Genomic DNA, 23,220 nt, shown 5'->3' on the forward strand with positions numbered 1-23,220 from the left:
TTCTCATCTGTAACATTTTGTACATCACAAGTTATTCAGTCATCTTGCTGCATATTTGCATCGCTTCACTGCAGCCCACTGGTGCCGCTAAAGGTTTGAATGATTTTGCTCCTGAAGTAAATCAGTCTCCCCCCTGTGCTTTAATGTCTGCAAAACTAGCAAAGCTTTAATGACTCACCGTATATTTAAAATAATTGGCTGCGTTGGGAATACATGTAAACAAGGACAAATGTCATTTGAGTGAGAGAGAGCAGAAGTGTGCAAAGATTTAAGGTCAGTCCTTCAGAAATCAAGGTTTTCTCATTTGCTCCTTAATGACAGACATTTTTTTTTTTTATTCGTAGTCAGGGAGCTGAAATGTTTACCTCTAAGATAATGATGACCTGGAATTTGTGGCATTCAAAATCAAATTTAAAAAAAAGGTTTTAAAAATGATAATGAGGTACTTTCTCCTGGAAAAATAGTGGAAACTGATTGTAGTATGCCCTAATTAGGAGTCCTCCCTGAGCCACGTATACAGTATCTATATATCCTCAGTATGTAGCACTACACTAAGAAACCTTTGGTCGCAGTGGGCTTTCACAGACTGGCAACATTCCCACTACTTCCCAGTAAAGCTAACATAATCTTTGACTCTTTACAACTGAGTGTTTCCCTCCATCTAGCAATAGCAGAGTTGCCAGCTTTGTTTACCTGGTCACTTTTTACTTGTTTCTGCATTTACTATTACACATTGTGCTGCAGTGTAAGACCTTGAGACATGTAAGAATGTGAGGAATGTCTGCGTTATGACTTGAAACATCTGACTCTCATCATGTCAGGTCAAATACAGGGCAACTGAATGTGAGCTTGCATCATGGGATTACCTTTAAACACATGTGAACGACTGTCAGAAGTTTTAAGGAATAATGTAAAGCGAGAATGGCTTCAAAAATAATACTGTGATTTTCTAACTATAGCTGTTATAGTGTACAGAGAAAAACAAGTGATCTGCTATGAGGAGGCTTCATGAGGATGCTTTGCTTGAGCTGTAGCTGTTCCAAGTACAGTTGTAAGTACAGTTGTTTACATGTCAAAAATTTAATCCACAAATTTTCAGTAGGCTTGATGTCGTGGCTTTGGCAGGTCCAAAAGCTTAATGGAGCCATTTCTACATAACTGCAGGCCATCAGTGCAAACAATTGTACATAAATACAAGTTATTCAGTTATGTCACTGATGTATATAAACTATCACCCTCAGATGGAAGGAAATTGTTTAGCATGCACAGGAACAACCCAGGAAGCACCAACCCTGCCATGAAACTGCTGGAGAACCAGCATCATTGTCCACAGTGAAGCAAGTTTTACATCACCATGGACCGAGAGGGTGCTGACCAAGAACAAAGCTCCTGCTCTGAAGTCAACACCGTCAAACTTGATTAAAATTTTCAGCATATGGATTAGCCAAATGCCTTCTGAGGAAAAGTTTTTTGGTCAGACGAGACAAAGATTGAGCTAACTGGTCACAATGACAAGAGATATGTTTAGAAGAAGAAAAGTGAGACCTAAGAACACTGTACCAACTGTAAGCATGGTGGTGGTAGCATCATGCTCTGGGACTGTTTTGCTGCCAGTAGTACTGGTACATTGCACAATTTGGATGGAGCAATGAAGGAAAACCACCTCCAATTTTAGCTTCACCTGATATCAACAGCCTAATAGTTAAAACTTGGATACAACTGGGTTCTCCAGTAAGGCACACACATCAAAGTGTATTTTGGAATAGATAAAAAAGGCTAACATTAAACTTCTGAAATGACCTTCCCAAAGCCCCACCTTCAACTCTCTTTTGACCCTGCGTGGATTGGAGAAAATCCAAAATAAATTCAAACTTGTACATCTAATTCTTGTTTTTAAAGCTATTAAAGATGTATGCTGTACAATCCTTCCACTCTGGGAAAAGAACAGTTCAAAGAAATCATTGTGAATGTGTGTGTGAATGGGTGCATGACTGGATGTGTAAAGTGCTTTGGGGTCCTTAGGAACTAGTAAAGTGCTATACAAATACAGGCCATTTACCATTTACCATTAAAAGCTCAAAATTACTGTGACGTTTATGCATCTGCAGTTCCACAACTATAATGTGAAAACTGCTTTGTATTTAGAATGTCTCTTACAGTTCTTTTAATGCCCACACAGACTCCATAGTGTTTACATCAGATGTCTCTACTATAAAGCAGGAATGGGGTTTAGCAAGGTAACTTTAGACTTGGGATTTCAAAGTTAAAGAAGAGGAAAAATAAGTCTCTAATAAGGATTTTAATTGCCTTGCAACATTTTGAGCTGTTCCTCAGACTTCAGACGCTTTAGAAGTCTTGATGCTTTATTTTGTGGATCTGTCTCTTTTTCTAATAGGCTAGATCTTTTTTTTTTTAAATCTTTTTTTATTAAGTATCACTTCAGCATTCATAAAGCTGAATATTAGGATATATTGGTTGTCTGTTCTAAATATGAACATGACAAACACAAACTAATCTATAAAGTGATATCATATGCACAATATAGAGCAGTCTCAAAGAAAGTGGATTCTACAGTGTAGTGGTTTACATGTTCACCTAAAATAACAAAAGCTCCCCAGTTTGATCACACAAAGGGAAACCAGTCCCTTTGGCATTGTCTCAAGAAGGGCATCTGGTGTAAAAAATAAAAAATAAAAATCTGTCAAATCAAACATGTGGAGCTGCTTGCCATGAGGACCCTTTGTGTGCGGGTAAGGGAGCTGCCGGGAGCAGCATTCGTTAGAAAATGAAAATGACCTTTTTCTTCTCACTTCCTACGTCTGACTGCTCCCACCTTTACCCCAAGGGATCACATGTACCATCACTTGATTAACTGAAAGTACTGCTGTAGTCAACCACAAGCCCCTTGTGATTTCATGGTTTATTGTACGAGTCGTCCATCATAGCATGTGCTTTGAGGAGCCTTTGCATTAACAATAGCTTTATTTGTATAGCACTTTTTTAAAACACGGAGGTACAAAGTGCTTCAGAGTTTGAAACCACACATTATATATAAGTGCACGTGTTCCAGTAGTCAAACATATAGACTTTTATAGATACATCGTATGGAAAATATTACCAAAAAGAGTAAAACAAAGGATTGAGTAGATGCTGACATAATTAGTTTTCAGCAGTCATTTAAAGCAAACCAGTTCACTGAGTGCATCATTTGTCCAGTGGAGGTTCTGAAGTCTTAAAGCCTTAAAGCCTGTCTCCATTTATCAAAGGCTGTCGAGCATGGCTTTTTAAATAAAGGTCACATAGATGCATTAGATTCCAAGAAAGACTATTCTTATAGATTCACCGCTGTCAGTATTTACTGACTCATCACTATAAAAGTACCTCTTACTCTGTAATTTACACTGTTGATTAGGTGAAAGTTAAATTAAAGAATCTTTGAGAAATTGGTGATGGGGCTAAAGAGATTTATTATCTTAAACATTATTATAAGTGTCTCTTATCCATACATCTAAGGTTGTTTCATCCATTCATTTTATTTCTGTCTGATTATAGCACATCAAGGAGTATTTTCCAAAATCAAGGGAAAAAAAGAGCAGCTATATTTCAGACAGAAAGCATGTAGGCAGAAACAACAGCATATTTGTACCTACCTCTCATACATAATGCCATTTTTAGCCACCAGAACCCCCCCCCCCCCCCCCCCCCCCCCCCCCCCCCGCCCCCAAGAGGAAAGATGGTCCTTGTTAAAGGGCACAGTCGTACTTAAAGGTCACAGATTACAGAAATTTACTCCTACATCTGTCTTCCTGAAGTGTCTGAACAAAATGTTACTGAATGACACTGGCAGTGCTTCAGTTATAGCCTATCTACACTTTTACTTTACAAAATAGCACCAAATAACCACATGCAGCTGAAGCTTTGGCCCTGACCTCTTTTAAGGTGAATAAACTTAACAAGATGACATTGTTAGGTATTCTTAGACACAGGAGAGGGAATATAACACAATTCTGGCCAACACACTACCGCAGGATTCACAGCCGGCAAAGAGTTTGTACATTTCAGGCCATGGTTCACCATGTGAGTGTATGCAGGCAAGCGTGTGACGACTGTAATTAAGCCATCACAGCCAGGTCATTAATCACACCCTTAATCCAGCCTTTCAGGTGACTTCCTGTAGGCTCACTGCCAATCCAATTAATGGAAAATTAATGATGAATTATATCTTATCCTCAGTTTGGATAACACATTTGCCTGAAGCTTTGTTTTTTTCGTGATCCATGTTTATTAATATTCTGTCACACAGTGCATATAAACAGTAGGTTGCATTGTGCTGGAGCCTATTAAAGTGACTCTTGATCACGGCCAATTTTTACCCTAAAGTCAAACTAAAACAATCTAAAAATTATTATTCATGATTGAAATCAAAAGCTTGGGATTTATTCAAACTCTACAACATCACTAAGAAGTTCCAGATGTGTTTGATATATTTTTGATGCTTCCTGGCACCGTGACAAATGATCTGAAGGATAGATAGACGGGTGCCTTGAATTATGCCTTTATTAAACAATGAGAATGTCAGTGTGCAGCACAGTGATAATCCTTTCATTTCTCGAAGATCTCTCGGTAGTTTAAAGAGGCAACTATGAGACGGTACGTTAATGTTTAAAACAGTTTAAAATTTCTCTCTAGGATATATTTCTCTCTTTGTAAAATTAATCACACATCAGGAAAAGTGCTCCAAAGAGCACAAAACCACAAACACAGTCAAGAGATCCAGTCCATCCATATGAAGTAGCTGAGATGAAGCAGTGCATAGTTCTCTGCCTGTGTCATCACTCATCTGCTGACCAAAATGAAACACAGACTTAGCCCTAATCAAGTTTAGGCAGATTTTTTTTTTTTTAAATCACTCCCTGTACTGTTGTTCGGGTAAATTTTTAGACCCAAAAGCATGAAAGAAGACCATGGCATCAGCTGCTAGTTTCTGAAGTCCTGGTTTAAAGCCTTTCAACCCTTCTTCTTTTGATGAGAAAGGATTGGTCTGTCTTTGAAACTGCATACTTATTGGTTAATGACTTGCGATCGATAACTCATTAGTCAAAGAACGTGCAGTCCCAAAAAGATGGATTGAGACCAAAAACCCAACAGTTTCCTGTTGGGTTTTTGTGTTTGTGGAGGTCATGTTTGTGGAGGTCATGACAGAAAGCTGTTTTCCCATATACTTCCATAGGACTGATAGTCTTTTTGCACTGGGTTAATTGTTCCAACCTCAACAATTAAACCATGTTTTATTATGTCTAGAGGGTAAATTAGAGAAAAAACAATGTTCTCTTAACATGGCATCCTTGGGTAAACATAAATGTCAGCATGTTAGCTCAAAGCATTGTCCCGTGACGCGTATTTTAACTGGCACTTGCCCTTTATATGAATCTTTTAAAGACTACCAATATGAGTTCAGCGCTTCCAAACTGCCTTTTATTTATTTGTTTGTTTTTAGGTTAAAAGAGTGGTGACTATTAAAGAAACAGGCGGTCAAAGTAAATTCTCCTGAGCCTGTTTTGATGTCATGGCGATTTGATTAAGACCACATGAAAGACTTTTTCGTGGAAATTCTAATAATTCACAGAAATCTGAATCAAGCGGTTTAGTTAATCAAATGCTATGCTGTTTTTTTTTTTTTTTTTAATCACTCAAGATGTTTGGAAACCACTTAATCTTGATGATATAATATGTTGCAAGAGAAGTTCAGCTATGAGATAAGGGACTCCAGGGTGTCCTGTCACGCTGCTTAGCACTGATTTGTCCTAAAAGATTAATCCTGTGGCCTTATTATAGAGATGGGGACTTAAAACTAATGAACCAGTGACAAACTGAACATCATCAAAAACAAAGAATCAGTGTAGTTTGAGTGCGCTGATCTTTAAATATGCTCAGGAGTTTCTATAAATACTGGGGACAACTGCTAGAAAATATACTTTCAGGATGAGGTCTGAATGGTTGAAGTACGAACAAAGGATGGTTTGTGTGTTACTTGCATGCAGACTGCGTGTCTCCTGGTTCATATCCTCTGATGATACACACAAGATACTAATTTTGAGAAAGACACTTAACTTTGAGACTGCCCTTTCGCGGTAGCAGCCTCAGGTAACTGTAACTGCCAAGTATTTAGAGGTCACAGCATTCTAAGACACTCTACTGCTGTATCTAATGTCGTCATCCACACTTGAAGAGCTTGACAATCAGCCTTTTTTCTTCTTTACTACAACACCAATAAAAACTTGGCTCCAATAAGCACATGATGAGATGGTGACAGTAAGAGAGACAGTGGATCCACACAACAAAGTAAAATTCCCAATTGTTATTTATAATGTTTACACAAGAAGTGATTTATATAACCTTAAATTAAAGCAGGGATGGAACTGAAACTAAATGGTAAAGAAAAAGGGAGATGTTCCTTAAAATAGTAGATATGAAAGCAACAGGGGTGATGAAAAATGTAACAATATTGTAACAAAATAAACTAACAAAAAAGAGAATTAACTTATTCTGACCTAACTATGATTAAACTGACATTAAAACAAAATCAAGAGGTTTGGGGAGGGGGTCAAAATAATACAAAAGCACCTGAGCTGCCATTAGTGCTAAATTAATATTGATAATTATGGATTGCAGTTATAGGGATTTTTTTTTTATGATATAGTAGTGAGGACAGTATTTAATGATTGTAATGGTTATACAAAAAATCCTAATTGAAGATTTAAGAAATCAAATCTATTTATCATGGCTGCTATGTCTTAAGTAAAACAGCACATGATATCATAATAGGCTTTTTTCTCCAAGTGTTTCAAAACCACCCCCATGACTTGACATTTATTGATGTCAAGTCATACATTTTGTTTATTTATTCTAAATTGATCTGTAGCTCAAAATTTGGCATACACATGAGGCAATAATACTGTGGAGGCATGAAATATAACCAAAATGCAAGAGTTAACTGGTAATGTTACAAAGGAAGGCTGCTTAAATGTACAATTACCACCCCTCTCCTTACCCTGCCTCCAACCAAAAACTGAATACCTGCACAAAATGACATTTATTCAGATTTGAGTTGCATAAAAAATCAATCAATTAAACTAACCCCCTAAATTAGATTTGCAACAATTAGGTTTACATCATAGCTGCCATAAATTAACAATATTTAATTTTTAACAGTATTTCGAATGACCAGAATCATGCACAAGCTGTTTATTCAAATTCATTATTTTTAATGCCAAAATATAATTACTGTTGTTATCCACAAATGTTCAAATTAATTGTTTTACAAATATGCTGATAAAAAACAGTAAAGCACACACATTACAAATATTTACTTGCACTCCTAAACAGATAAATATTGTTTTAGCTGTTGTGTCAGTTGTACAGCACACTAGTGTGCTGGCTCATGTTTAGATAGAAAAACATGAATTTAGCTTTGTGAATTCAGTAATCTTTACTTGTTTTAAAGTAAACACTACTGGCCAGTCATTAGTGGCCAGTAGTGCCACCCATTGACAAATCACACTCAACCCCGTGAACTGCCCGAGGCCTTTACTAGACAGAATAGGAAAAGCCATTCTGTAATCTCTTTAAAACACTCCCTTCTTTTTCCTCCTCCCTTGTCTTTCTCTCCTCCTCGCCGAGTCTTGCTCAGACCTTCACATGCAAAATAAAGCTGCGTAGCGCTTGAACTCTTTGCTCAGCTATGCAGTAGTGAAGAGGATTAACTCAAGCCAAGCGCCAGTTTTGGCATTTCATCCATCCCTGACGGAGAGAGACTACCCAAAGCTACCTCTTTGCCTCTCTTCATCTAAATCTCCTCTTTACTCCCTTCCTGTTCTCTTTTTCTCCTTCTGTCCTTTACCCCCCTCATTTTCAATTATGACTCTGTTATCAGAAGATCAGTCTGTGAGACCCCAACCCTGTCGGATCTCTGAGCCTGGCAAACACATCAGCACTTCTCTGCACCAGTACTCAACAGACTGCAATGGCAGCAATGTGGACTACGTAGACAGTGTGGAAGACTCTGTCTTTGGAGCTGTGGAGCCTCACAGGCGCTCTCGGGGGCGCCTTATTCTCCACGGCCTGGTCATGTTTGGAAGGGAATTCTGCTATGCCGTGGAGGCAGCTTTTGTCACGCCGGTGCTCCTGAGTGTGGGCCTGCCCCAGAGTCTGTACAGCTTGGTGTGGTTGATCAGCCCCATCCTGGGCTTCCTGCTCCAGCCCATCATCGGTTCAGCCAGCGACTATTGCCGCTCGCCGTGGGGCCGGCGGAGGCCTTACATCCTGGCACTGGGCATCCTCATGCTTGTGGGAATCACCCTGTTCCTTAATGGAGATGCTGTCATCTCAGGTGAGGGATCAGTGAAGAAAACTTGAGGGTGAGGAATTCAGACAGAACAAGAGTGGAGGTAGTGTGCTATCTGTAATCTTGTTATGTCAGAAAATGCTTTGAGGCCACGCTAGCTTTGATTTAAAAGTATTCCAAAGATTTACTATCAGGCTCCACTCCTGTGGCTCCCAGTTTGGATTCGGGAAACAGGCACCCTCTCTACTTTGAAGAATAGGCTTAAAGCTTTCCTTTTTGATAAAGCTAGGGCTGAATCAGGTGACCCTAAGCACTCTCTTAGTTACACTGCAGTAAGCTTAGACTGCTGGGAGGGGCTTCCTGTGATGCACTTAGCATTTTTTTCTTCATTCACCTTGTTTCACTCTCTGTGTTTATACACCACTCTGCATCTAATCATTAGCCATTATTAATCTATGGCTCTCTTCCACAATAAATGAATGTCTCTTTCCCCTCACGCCCAACCAGTCAGGGCAGATGGTTGCCCCTCACTGAGCCTGGTGTGAGCTTCCTGTTAAAAGGGAGTTTTTCTTTCCCATTGTCACCAAATGCTCCTGTGATCATTGGGGTTTCTTTCGAATATTGTAGATTCTTTACGTTACATACCTTATATAAAACACATTGAGGTGATTGTTGGAGGAATTGGTTTGATATAAATAAATATAAACTGAACTGATTTAGGTTTTGCTGTCTTCTTTTACCTGCAGGACAAGGTTAAGGGCAAGTTTCAACCTCTTTGCAAGACTTTTAAAGACTCTGAATCCAAATTTCTACTTGTGCGCAGATTTTGGGGGATAAAATGATACATTCATCATGAAAGGAAAAAGTAGGACCCAGAGATGCTCCATTTGAATCCATTAGACTCCAAACAGCATCACAAGAGCGTCTGCACACAGAAGAATCTGTTACCATAAAAAGCAATATTAGGATGGGTAAAAAGCCTTCTCTTAAAAAACAGAAACGCTAACTGATTCACTGCTGGCAGTGACAGCGTGTGTGTGATAGTTCAGCATCCTGTGGAATCATTCGGAGATTAAATACACATTTGGCCATAATTTAAGTCACTCTGATTTGAAGCACATCATCCACTTAACCCAAATCATTGTTTTTGATTGAAAAATCATGAAAGCAACACTCTGCAAAAATGTGACAAACTCAGATTCAGAGGTTTGCTTTGTGAGGAATAATGTGTGTATGGGCAGTTTAATTTGCAATTTGTAAGCTGTACACTTAAAATGCAGCAATCAGCTCAACAGTAACATTCGTTAAGAGTCTTAATTGTGTGTAGTTTGAACCTTTTTCACTCTCGTGCTTTCTTTGCCAGCGGTCAAAACACAGTTAAACTAGATGCAGTATTGTTGTGGTTAATTTCCTTTTCAATCAAACTTCAGCAGATGTTGAGAGTTTTTATATCGTGCTGAATATCATAAAGCCCCAAAAAGGGCTCAAAAAATAAGAATTATCCAGATTATTTTAAAAAAGATAAAGATATTGTGCTTGATAAAACTAAAGACATTGCAAATGAATTTAATGATTTCTTTGTAAATGTTGGCTTTAATTTAGCAAAAGAAATTCCAGAGTCAAGAAATAATAACGACCTAAATAAACATATTACTCAGAATGTGTCCTCCATGTTTATTGGTGCTGTAACTCATAGAGAAATAATTAACATTGTGAAGACATTTAAAAATAAAAAGTCCACTGACTGTTTTGGTATTGACATGATATTAGTTAAAAGTATTATAGAATATATAGTGCAACCTTTCGCATACATTTGTAATCTGTCCTTTCAAACTGGTGTATTTCCCTCACAAATGAAAATAGCAAAAGTTATTCCAATCCATAAAAACGGAGAGAGAAGTCAGTTTACCAATTATAGGCCAATATCACTGCTCCCACAGTTCTCAAAAATTTTAGAAAAGTTATTTGTTAATAGACTTGATAAATATATTGAGAAGCATAATCTCCTAAGTGATAACCAATATGGCTTTAGAGTGAAAAGGTCCACTTCGATGGCAGTGATGGAACTTGTAGAAGGGATATCTAATGCTATAGATAATAAGGAATATACTGTTGGTGTTTTTATAGACTTAAAAAAGGCGTTTGATACAATTGATCATTCTATATTAATGAATAAACTAGAGAGATATGGCATAAGAGGGTTAGCATACAAGTGGATGAAAAGTTACCTGGATGACAGATATCAATATGTCGAATTCAATAATGTAAAATCTAAGCAGTTGAAGGTAACTTGTGGTGTTCCTCAGGGCTCTGTGCTGGGCCCTAAATTATTTATATTATACATAAATGACATATGTAGCATTTCCAAACTGTTAAAATGTGTATTGTTTGCTGATGATGCCACTCTGTATTGCTCAGGTAAAAACCTAGAACAGCTTCTGACTACAGCGGAAAAGGAGTTAAATATATTAAAAAACTGGTTTGATGTAAATAAGTTATCATTAAATATAAAAAAAACAAAATTGATTATTTTTGGCACTAGACAAATGAAAAATGTATCTAAAATCAGGGTTAATGGAATTGAAATTGAAAGAGTGTACGAAAATAAATTTCTTGGAGTGATAATTGATGATAAGCTGAGTTGGAAGTCTCATATAAACCATGTGAAAACAAAAATGTCAAAAACCATTGCTATTCTCTATAAAACAAAGCATGTCCTGAACAAAAAATCATTATACACACTCTATTGTACTCTGTTGCTTCCATATATGACTTACTGTCTGGAGATATGGGGTAATGCATATAAAACGAACACTCTTCCTATTTTCAAGTTGCAAAAAAGAGCTATAAGAATTATAAACCAATCAAACTATATAGAACCAACTAAAATTTTGTTTATTAATCTGAATACCCTGAAATTTTATGATTTAGTTGAATATAAAATGGCACAGATAATGTATAAAGCACAAAATAACTTGCTTTGCCCCAGTACTCAGAAGCTGTTCAAAGTCAGAGAGAGTCAATATGACTTAAGGGGAACAGATTTCTTTAAAAAAAACAAGATAAGGACAAATATAAAGCAGAGATGTGTTTCTGTTAGAGGAGTTAACCTGTGGAATAGTTATGACAGTGATTTAAAAAGGTATAGTTCATTTTCCTTGTTTAAAAATATGTTTAAAAATAGAGTATTAGAAAAATATATATATCAAGAATGAAAAGAGCAGAAAAAACAAAAACAAAAAACAAAAAAACCTCTTGATTCTTTTGCTTTGATGTAGTTACTTACTAAGGTGGAAAGTTTTTTGTTTTTTTGTTTTTTGTTTGTTTGTTTGTTTGTTTGTTTTGTTTTTGCTTTGTTTTATTATTTGCTTCGAGCCCTGTGTACAGGAGCTGCATGCTAAAAGATCTTTTGTTAAAAGGGTTGGCGTAATAAGCAAATGCTTCAGCCAATACCTTTTGATTAGCCTTGTCTCATGCTTTCTTGCTTTGTGGTAGATCTTTGTTCTGTCTTCACTGAGATATTTGAATGCTAATCAATAAAAACATATCACTCAAACAATCACAAGTCACTGCTATGAGTTTGTTGGGTTTTTTACCTCTTCATTTATAATTTTGATGGTGCAAAAATACAAAAACCACTCTGTTGTGATATACACACAAAGAGAATTATTTTTCTTCAATATCATCCAAAGTGTTCAAGGTGGTTCAGTTTAGCCTGAAGCTGTTAGAGGATTTTTTGTGCGTGTTTTCAGGCAAAAATTACAAAAATAGACAAATAAACAGCCAAGAAATTAAAGATAAATGCTCCTGGCTTTCTTATAGCGCTCTTATGAACTATAAAGTATGTCTCCTGACGTAGGCTGGATAAGCTGATTATCTCTCCATGTTCCCTGGGGCCGTAGTAAATGCCAAAGCGGTCATGTGACATAATGTTTTCTAGCTGCCCTCTTCTTAAAGATGAAAAACCTAACGCTGTCCTGCACCTCCCAGAGTTGCTCTTTTGGAGTTAAATTGTTTTTTTTACTTTTTTTTTGCCACTTCAGACTTTTTTTTTTTAAAGAAGTGACAAGTTAAAAATCCTTCCTTCACCTGTAGTTTTAATATAATGATAAACCTGTCTTTCAGTATTCACTTGTATCTCTTAATGAAATCGTAAAATTGTCTTTAATAACTTCTAATTACACGTTCTCTTGTGGTGTGAGTTGACATCTTTCATATCTCTAAAAGAGCAGCTTAGTGTTCAAGCATTCAGGTTTTAAAATATAATTGCTATGGCGTCAGTTATAATAGGTTTTCTTTTTTTAATTATTGTATTGTTATTTTAAGTGCCTTCTGACGTGCGATGTGTATCAAACCTAATTAAACTTGTGAATGTGACAGATAAGGCTCCTTAGTGTACTGATGTAGTCAGTGTATTATTATTTTAATCTTTCTCTGTGGTACGTGCTGAGTGCTGATGTGTACTGTTGTTTTCCAGCACTCGTCAGAGATAGGTCGCTGAAGAGCATATGGGCCATCGTGGTGGTGATGTTTGGAGTCGTGCTGTTTGACTTTGCTGCAGACTTCATCGATGGACCCATTAAGGCCTACCTGTTTGATGTATGTTCACATAAAGACAAGGAAAGAGGCTTACACTACCATGCTCTCCTCACAGGTATGTAACACAAACACTGTTTGGTTCTTGCTTCAATACTCACAGCTTTTGTGTTTTGTTTAGACTTCTTTATGCCAGTTACGCTGGTGATTGTTTCCTTTTGATGGATTTGGACTTTAGTTAGGCAGTAATTTTATGTTCATTCTGCATCTGAGCAACTCACAGTAACGCTTTATGGAAGGAAGCCTCCAAAACTTCTCCTACTGTGACTGAGTGGGCGGAGATGCACATATAGAGGGAGTGTGAAAGTTTCAGTGAACTATGTCTGTTTGTCGGCGTGTTAAACTGTGGGTGGAAGCTATGTCTTTTTTATTTTATTTGTGAGTGCAAACAAGAGTTCACCTGGGAAATGTTTGATAATTTGAGATATATACATATATGCTTTTCTTGATAAGCTTGTCTGTAACAATAAAAGTTAGGTCAGGCTAGGATAAAGCACAAATATAAGAGCACAACTGATATAACAGCTGGCTGATGATATTAGCCAATATAATGGTATAGATAAATAATTTTCATTTATCAACTAATGAATGAAAATTTTAAAAAGTAAAGAAGAGATGGGTATAAATGTCCTTCAACCATGTTATGAGTTTGGGCCTTTTTCCACTCTTTATGACACAGAAAGTAATTTTTTTAGGTTATTTAATAGAAAACAAGAATGTTGTACCCATAAATATACATTGATTTGTGTGTAATTTTGTCTTTCAATTAAGTAATGCATACTCTGGAATTAATTCACTAAAAATACATGTGGTTTACCATCATATTGCACTGTCATCTTTAATTCCATCACTGTATGCTTCATGTATATTGCTAGAAACCAACCACATAAACAATACATCCATAAGTGACTTTCAATTTTAAAATCCTCTTTCTTCTTACCTCAAGCCTCATCTCCTGAACTGAAGTCAGGGCTGTGACAAACAGAACCATGCATGCACATGCTATTTTTTTTTTTACTGATAATGTCATAATTGCTAGCCGTCAGCAGATTAGATTTACCCTCCCATCTCCGGACAGCTGACAGCGAGCTGCTAAACAACAATAGCAAACGCTCGTTATAAGCTAACATTATGCGCACTGGTGTACAGTCATGTTGGAAGAGGAACAAAGCTGGGAGCATGAAATTGTCCAAAATGTATTGACATGGCGTTAGCAGTTCCTTTCACTGAAACTAAAGGGCCGAGCCTAACTTTTAAAAAACAGCCCAACACCAAAATCCCCGTTCTTTTACCTAGCCTACCTCTCTGTGGCTGATTTGCTGTTGTTCCAATTCACATGGGTGGAATGACTGTGGAATATGTAGCAAGGAAATTTCACGACTGGACTTCACTTAGCTCCTGAGAGCAATCCATTCTTTCACAAATGTTTCTAGAAGCAGTCTGCATGCATAACTGCTTGATCACCTGTAACCACGGTGACTGAAACACCTGAAATTCAATGATTTAAATGGGTGAATGAATACTTTTGGCAATATAATGCATCTAAAAGTAACAAAATAAAAAACCTGTAAAAGTCTCCAGCACATCTTGCTTTATTGTTTATATTCATTTGACGATATTTCCTTTTCAGATGAATTGCTTCTACAGGTATAGTGACTTATGTTAAGCATAACATCTGTGTTTAGTAGAGAGGATAATGCCCTTTACAGTTTAAATGCTCTGGTCAATTTAAAAATTGCAAACACGCCAATATAAACTGTTCATTACTACTATAAGAAAAGTCTAAGCATTAACAAAGGATGGTGATTGTGTGTATGCATATGCATATGGGATTGCTCAAATACTGTGAAAACTGTAGGGTTTTAGTATTTTTTAGCTCAATTCTACAGTATAGTTTTACAGTTAAAAAGTTGAACACCAAACCAAAATGCAGGACAGATGAATGAAAAATTGAGCACAACCCGTCATTCAAAAGCCTGTAAAACCACTTTTAGGAGCAATAAATTGAGATGATCATTATTAGTCTCTCACATTATTATGGAGGTTTTTATAGTTGTTTCTGTTTATTGAGGTTTGCAGACCTTCATTTACACACATCTCTATTAAAGGTCCACTACATCATTTCTAATCAAATTGAGGTCTGGGCTGTTCAGCTATTTTGTTGTAGATTTGCTGTTGTGCTTGAAAACGTTGCAGTGTCTCATGACCTAATTTTGATTAATCTTTCGCTGTTGGGCAGATGGCTTGACATTTGACGCTGGAATACTTTGGTATACAAAGGAGTTCACTGTCAACTCAATGACGGAAAGGCCCTGTGGCTACAAAACAAGCCCAAATCATCAGCCTTCCACTACTTCTGCATGTTGCGATGTACACTATGACCAAACATCTTCACTTTGGACTGCTCTGTTCCAAAGGTCTTGTAGTTCACTCAGGTGCAACGTTGTAACCTGTAAGGTGCTCAGCGCAGGTTGTGGGATTTGTGAGTTTTGGGGCATAACCCTCTTGTCCAAGGCCAGAGCATGGAACTGCAGAGGAGCTTTTGTGTGAGTGCTTTCGTGCCTTTCATAACTTTGCTCACTCCATTAGCTTTTACCCAGCACTTCATGTTATGGCCAAATGGTTGAACTGATGAATAGATTTTCCCTTTTGCTGAGCAGGTTTGCACTACAAAAAGTTCTCAGGCACATATTGGATGTAACATGACATCAACCAGCACATCAGTTTCTCCTATCAGTTTTCATTTACGTCTGATCTTTACTTCTGATTAAATAATACGTTTAGGCACACAAAGCTGCTGCTGTGCCTTTGACAAGACTCTTTGGCAGGAGGGCGAGTTAAACGCTTTTCAGTGTGGTAAATTCATTTGCACCTCTTTGTCATCCAGTGGACCGTTTATCAAAGAAAAGGGGGAAAAGATTAATATTATCACTTTTTTATGTTGCTGGAGGTATAAATTCAAATATCCTTTAAAAAGTTAGTATGTAAACTAGCCTGCTTGAAGATTAAAGTTAAATATAAAGTTGAATATAGTTTTATGTGCAGACTTTAAGATCTCCCCTGCTTCCCATAATTTCCATTTCCAACATTTCTGGAAGGCAGTGTAATTCTTTTTAATCATTTGAACTGAATATAATTTGAATATAATTTCCATGTCGATACCCATAATACTTTCACATTGGATAAGTTCACAATGAACAGATAAACCTGCAGCATACTGTAGTGCAGTAAATGTGATATTTTTGTATATTTTTGTTATTTCCGATGCACTAATGAAGCATTATAAACTTAAAGAATATTCCCCAAAGTAGCTCACATAGAAAGACAGACAGGATCAAACAAAGCTTCTTTCATGGACATGATGATGATGTTTTCGGTGTGAGCGTAGCGGTGTGCTCAGCTCAAATGTCAGCAGGCACTGGGTGGTGTGAGCATTTGAGTGAGGCAGTAATCCAGCCGTGAGCTAGTCATGTGTTACACAGTCATGAGTCTTAGCTGAGAGAGACCGGAGCCAGGCACATGACTGCCATGTCTGGTATGTGAAGTTTTAGTACTGTACTGAATACTTTTACATCTGAAAGTCATGTTTTTAAACCATGTTAATCAGTATAACATGAATATTATTACTGTACAACAGGACTTCTTAAATAAATAATTCCATCGATAGCAGGGTTGAGCTAAGTCAGAGATGGTCATATGAATCCAGTTTATCAGCAACATACTAATAACTGTTTGACGAGTCATTAGTCAAGCTGAAGGCTAAGATCTCTATGTGCATGTTAAGTATTAATCTATAAAGATTTGTTTTCTAATGTTTTCTGTGCCCTGAATCACCAGAACAGCGTGTTCTCTGTGGGTGTAGACCTCCTGATTTCCAAATGAACCTCTGGGTTTTCCTCTCCTACTTAACAAAACATAGACACAGTGGAGCTGTGACTCCCTCCATCGGAGACAGGGGAAGGTTAGGCAAGGACAAATTTGCATGTTAAGATATAATTTAGTGCAAAGATATGAGTTTTAGGGTTGTAATTAATGTCAGGAGATGACCTTTATCTGTGGACTTTTGTTTGCAGCAGTGCTTTTTAAAGGTTGCTGTTTTGATCAGATGATGTTGTTGGTACCCCCAGGGGTACTTTGGAGAATTGGAAAAGGTGTGAAACTTGTTTTTATTTCTTATTTATAACAATGTTAGACCTGCATTATTCCTAAACTAATTAGGATTATTTTTTAAATGTAGATTTGATAAACTGCATTTGATATTCAGCATTCCTGTTTTCATTGCTATGGCAATGTGTGAGTAGGAACCCTTGTTTCCAATATTTAATGAAGGATTAAATGTTACAACAGTATTCAGAGTATAGTGAAAGAACGCAATTGTATGAGGCCTTTTTTGTGCAATGACAAAAGAAAGCAAAGACATAAAAGAGACTAAGAAAAAGAGCTAAGAAAGCATGTGATCATTGCAGAGAATGACAAAGACTTTTTAAACCCTGTTTTTTAGATTTGGTTCAATACAACCAAGATCTTCCAATTCTTTGTCTTAAATAAGGAGATGTTTGAACTATTGTATCGAAGTGAGTTTTATTACAGGCTTGTTGTTTAAAGAAGCTCAATGGCTCAATCCTTTATTGTACTTTTTGTGTTGGCAAGGGGGTATTTGTCCTAATAAAATACTTCACGCTGGGATGCAGTATTTATGATGAAAGTTTGATAACCACGGGTTTCCATTTTTACAATAAATCTATGCGCTGTTTGCAGCACCATCACAACTGAGAACAATCAGCCTTGAGTCTAACCACTTCAGCCTTTTTTTTTACTTTTTACTTGAGTGAAACTGTAGGTGCAGACAATAAAAATCTCAACTATTACAGTGGTAGAAAAGACCAGAAAGAAAAGAAAGGCACTCTCTTGAAGCAGGAATTGATTCCGCATCAATCTTCAAGTCATGCAGACATAAGTGAAGTGTGACTCCTGAAGTGGTTATTACTGTACCTGCCAATGACTAAAATGTAGAAAAATAGCCTCTATTGAGGTGAGCAACTATAGAGGGCTGCAAAGGCAAGAGTTAATGGACAAAGTTAGTGATTCAACAAAAACAATCAAGTAGTTTTATAACCCCAATTCATAAAAAGTTTGGATGCTGTAGAAAACAAAATGAAACAATCTGCAAGTCTAATAAAGTTTATTCACAATAGAGCACAAAGAACATTTTTAACATTTTACTATAAGATATGAGCTCATTTTGAACACATCTCAAAATGTTCAAAGTAAGAGGTGCTAAAAAGAAAGAGCTGAATGAACATTTTACAATGAATTAGGTTATTTAGAACCATGTCAGTAATACAATTGGGTACAAAAAAAAGTGTCTGGAGAAATCTCTGTGGGCACAGGACAAGGCTGAAAATCAATACTGTCTGCCCGTGAACGTCTGGACCTCAGACTGCACTACACAAAAAACAGGCATGATGCGGTCATTGAAATCACTACATGGGCTCAGAAATGCATAAAAAAGTCATATATGAACATGATCGAAGCTCATTTCAAACGGGCAAAGTGGAAATTAGAAAATCATGGGATTTTCTAATGTAGGATGGCCCCTACATCTGTATTTGTCCTCATTCTAAACATTTTACAAGTTTTCTGTGTGCTATTGTGAATAAAATAAAATTGATGAAATTTGTAAATCATTGAAATCTATTTTTTGATTGACATGTTACACAGTGATTGCCTGCATTTTTTTTTTTTTGAATTGGTGTGTAATTCTGTCTTTTTAATTTTGTTATTTGGTTATTTTGCTTATGGGATGTGGTCAGTTAAACACGTAATCACGTTAAAAAAGAAAACTCAGTCTCTTCCTGCTATTTTAGAAATAGGCGCTTTATAAGAATAACGTCATCACATTATAAAAACTATTAGTGGTGTATTTTTATGTGTTGCAAAAGCCACCAAGTTATAGAGAGGCAGTGATTCACTGAGGGTTCACTGAAGGTTCACTGAGCTATCTATCCATAGCTCAGCAAAATTATGACGCTGACATAAAGAGACAGCTGTCTCCACTAAGCAAAATGCTCGATAATGACGCGGTCCATCTCGAGTGTGGAGGCTGTGTCGTTAATCAAAGACGTGTGATATGTCTCTCCAGCGTTGTGTGCAGGTGATAATTCGCTTCATAATAGTACGCTGCGACGGTGACAGACAGGCTAAATCCAGATTCCTGATGAGACACATCCATTGCCTGGATGTTGATCTTAGCTTATGTCATCTAACCTTAACACTGACATTAAAGTGCAGACAATCTACATTTGAGCTTAAGCACAAACACTTGTGTTAGAAATACTCTGGTAAAAATGGAAGTATTGATTCAGGTTCTTCATGCAAATAAAAGGGAAACACTAAAAAGTAACTCTTTTCAACTCCACAAACAGCTTTTGTGCAAACCTCATTAAACCTCCACCTGCCAATTTCATTTAACAAGCAACACTGCAAGAGTGCAAACCTTCACCATGGCAGTTCACTCTCTGGGCAGTATTTGTATTTAAGAAAACAGTGTTGTATTTTTTATGAATTCATTTTGTTTTCATTGGGTTTTTGTAAACACACTTTCAGACGTTTGTAGTGCAGTGAAAAAATTGCAAAGTTCAGGCTTTTGTTGTTCGTTTTGTTGAAACCTATTTTGATATACTTTTTGAATATTATTTTTTTTATTATTATTATTTTTTTTTTCAATTTTATTGTTATGGATATAGTACATGTGTAGAATTCATTTAGTATTTTTTTTTTAATATGCCATAATAAATGCCAAGTGAAAGTTTTTGCTCACCAACTTATTTGGTTTTCTGAAAAAACAATACAATAAAATAAATTAAGAATGTATTCAGGAGCATTGTACTGTATTCTGTATAATGTATTTAAACAGTTAAAACCTGTAGTACACGCCGCACTTGCAAGAATCATAGTTTCTAAGTTGTAAAGCTTTTTTGTCAATTTTTGACCAACAAATCATTAAGTTGACCTTGAAGACCTTTTAGTTGTTAGCCTGACCCCACTCTACACCCCTACACAGTTTTACCAGAAATCATTCAAAGCTTTTCAAGCTGTTGTGAAAAGCTATTGTGTTTACAGACAACATGACTCATGCTACCAAAAACATAAACACTTTGGCAGAGGTAATAAAAAATATTAATTCGTGGGAATATTTTTTCAGTCTTGACTCTAATGAATGTACTCTGCTTAAACATCTGCTATGTAGAACGCAAGCAGAGGAAAACAAAGGAATTTAAAAAATAACTATATTTGCTGTTACCTACATTATAGATGGGCCACTTTGCCTAAACAGAAAAAGTTAGGAGTGGATTCAGAAGTTGTGGGAACACTAAGATCAATTTTCAGTTCAATTCAATTTTATTTATACAGCACCAAATCACAACAACAGTCACCTCAAAGCACTTTATATTGTAAGGCAGACCCTACAATAATACATACAGAGAATAACCCAACAATTATATGACCTATGAGCAAGCACCTTGGCGACAGTGGGAAGGAAAAACTCCCTTTTAACAGGAAGAAACCTCCGGCAGAACCAGGCTCAGGGAGGGGCGGCGACCGGTTGGGGTGAGAGAAGAAAGACAGGATAAAAGACATGCTGGGAAGAGAGACAGAGATGAATAACAAGTATGATTCAATGCAGAGAGGTCAATTAACAAATAGAGGAAGAAACACTCGATGCATCATGGGAATCCCCCAGCAGCATACGGCTATTGCAGCATAACTAAGGGAGGATTCAGGGTCGCCTGATCCAGCCCTAACTATATGCTTTAGCAAAAATGAAAGTTTTAAGCTAATCTTAAAAGATCAATGTTAGTGGTACAGCCTGGAATAAAAACAAAACACTAGAAGTCACATTCATTTCTTTTGTGAGTCCCAGTGGAGTTTGTGTGCATGACGTGATCAGTTGAGCTGCGCTGCCTCAGGTCTGATTTAGCCCACCGAATTTAACAAGATATAACCACATGATCCACATGAGCCACAGTGGCTGATTTCCAGTCCCTAGACAGCATAAACCTTGTATAAAAGTGGGATTCAGTGCACTGTAAAACCTAATAAGTTCACAGAACTCAAAGGTTGTTGTGTAACAGATTACACATTTTTTTTTGTGATGTTTTTAAAAGTTTTAAGTTGAACTAAAATAGAAATTACATTTGCAGTTGCCTGAAATTATCTCAATGTTAACTTATAAATCTTGACATTCCTCAACTTATAATTAGGGAGTAATAAACTCAAAATGTTCAATATTTTTCAACTTAATTGAGGTGGGAAATACACTCAAAAATGTTTACATATTGCAAATCATACACTGTAGGAAATAAACTCAAACTTTTTGATATTTTTTAACCTATAATGTGGGAAATAACACTTAAAATGTATTAAAATTACAATCAGCTAAAAGTGTTAGAAAACCTAAAAATGACAACACTGACAATTTAACAACTTTTTTTATTCAACACAATGTGCTTTTAAAAAGGCACAAATAACGGAGCCCACTCATAACGAAGTGCTTCATAAATAAAACAAAAGAAAAAGACTCTAAGGGTCTCCATCTCAATTCAATAACATTTTCAGTATTAACAGCAATTACAGCTATTAGAACATTAATCAATCAATCAATCAATCTTTATTTATAAAGCACTTTTCATACAAAGATGTAGCACAAAGTGCTTTACATGGTTAAAAGCAGCCCACCCCACCCCACCCTCCAACTCACTCCCCACACCCTCATTAACATAAACGATCATGGATACATGCACCCCCGCAAACACACACAAACACACACACACACACACACACACACACACACACACACACACACACACACACACACACACACACACACTTAAAGAGTAAAATTGGGCTGGGCACACATGAGCCAGGTGAGAAAACACTATCATGGGGAGCTGTCTGCACCGGGAGCTGGTCACAGACCGCAGCCTCCAGGCTGGGCACACAGCAGGAGGGAGGCAAAGAAGCCCCCCAGCCAGGCTGAGAAGACCGACAGAGCCCCAGCAGCCACGGTCGATCACAGCCCCGGTGCAGAGCCCCCTCCAAGGAAACACTGGAGATATGACCCAATAAGAATATATACAGGATAAAAAGATAAAATAAATAAGAATGGGATACAATATAAATATAAATAGCGTAAGAAGTAAAAAAACCCCGAATAAGAATAATATCAATAAATATTAGGTAAAACCTAAATTAATAATGTAAATAGAATAACAGGATATAATAAATAAGCATAAAATAAATAAACGTTAGGTAAAAGCTAAATTAAAAAGGTGGGTCTTGAGCCTGTTCTTAAAAACATGTACATTCTCTGCGGCCCTGAGCTCCTCCGGCAGGCTGTTCCACAGACGAGGACCATACCACTGAAAAGCTGCCTCTCCGTGAGTATGTGTCCTGACTTTAGGAACAATCAAAAGGCCAGTACCAGAGGACCTCAGGGTCCGCGAGGGTTCATATGGTAAAAGCAAATCTGAGAGATAAGAAGGCCCAAGACCATTAAGACATTTAAAAACCAATAAAAGAACTTTAAAATCGATCCTGAAACACACGGGGAGCCAATGCAGCGATTCTAAAACCGGTGTAATATGAGTCCGCCTTTGTCTTCACACGGGCTGCAGAGTTTTGTAAAAGTCGTAAAGGTGAAATATTATTTTTGGAGAGACCAGAGAGCAGGGCATTACAGTAATTAATGCGACTGGTAATAAAAGCATGCATCAGCATCTCCGTGTTGGCCCGAGAGAGAATAGGGTGGACTCTGGCTATATTTTTTAGATGATAAAATCCAATTTTGGTTACATGTTCAATATGTGGGGTAAAACCAAGCTCAGAGTCAAAAATAACACCCAGGTTTTTCACTTGTAGCGAAGGACATAGTGAAAATGCCTGTAATTTAGACAAGAGTTTCTCTCTCTGAGCCTCAGGACCGACGATTAAAACTTCAGTTTTGTCCTGGTTAAGCTGTAAAAAGTTTTCTGCCATCCAAGATCTTGTATCTAAAATACAGTTAAAAAGGGCATCCATTGGTCTGGTGTCATTGGGAGACACGGAGATGTACAGCTGAGTGTCATCAGCGTAACTGTGGAAGTTCACTCCATGCCTCCCGATGACACCGCCGAAAGGGAGCATATACAAATTAAAAAGTACAGGGCCTAAAACTGACCCTTGGGGCACACCACATGTCATTTTATGGATCTTAGAGGAGCATGTATCCATACTCACCA

The 23,220-nt window shown here is 37.1% G+C and overlaps 1 protein-coding gene across 1 annotated transcript in view; it reads left to right on the forward strand.

Moving 5' to 3' along the window:
• Positions 1 to 7,703: 7,703 nt before the first annotated feature.
• The window catches only part of slc45a2 (solute carrier family 45 member 2), a 38,319-nt gene continuing 22,802 nt past the window's right edge, over positions 7,704 to 23,220 (forward strand). Inside the window, exons 1-2 of the mRNA XM_006789101.3 lie at positions 7,704 to 8,389; positions 12,822 to 12,998. Of these exons, the coding sequence (XP_006789164.2) occupies positions 7,918 to 8,389; positions 12,822 to 12,998 (649 nt within the window). The 5' untranslated portion in view covers positions 7,704 to 7,917. The remainder of the gene's footprint in view (positions 8,390 to 12,821; positions 12,999 to 23,220) is intronic.

Source organism: Neolamprologus brichardi, chromosome 7 (genome assembly GCF_056152115.1).
Source record: "Neolamprologus brichardi isolate AB-2024 chromosome 7, ASM5615211v1, whole genome shotgun sequence".
Taxonomy (NCBI): Eukaryota; Metazoa; Chordata; class Actinopteri; order Cichliformes; family Cichlidae; genus Neolamprologus; species Neolamprologus brichardi.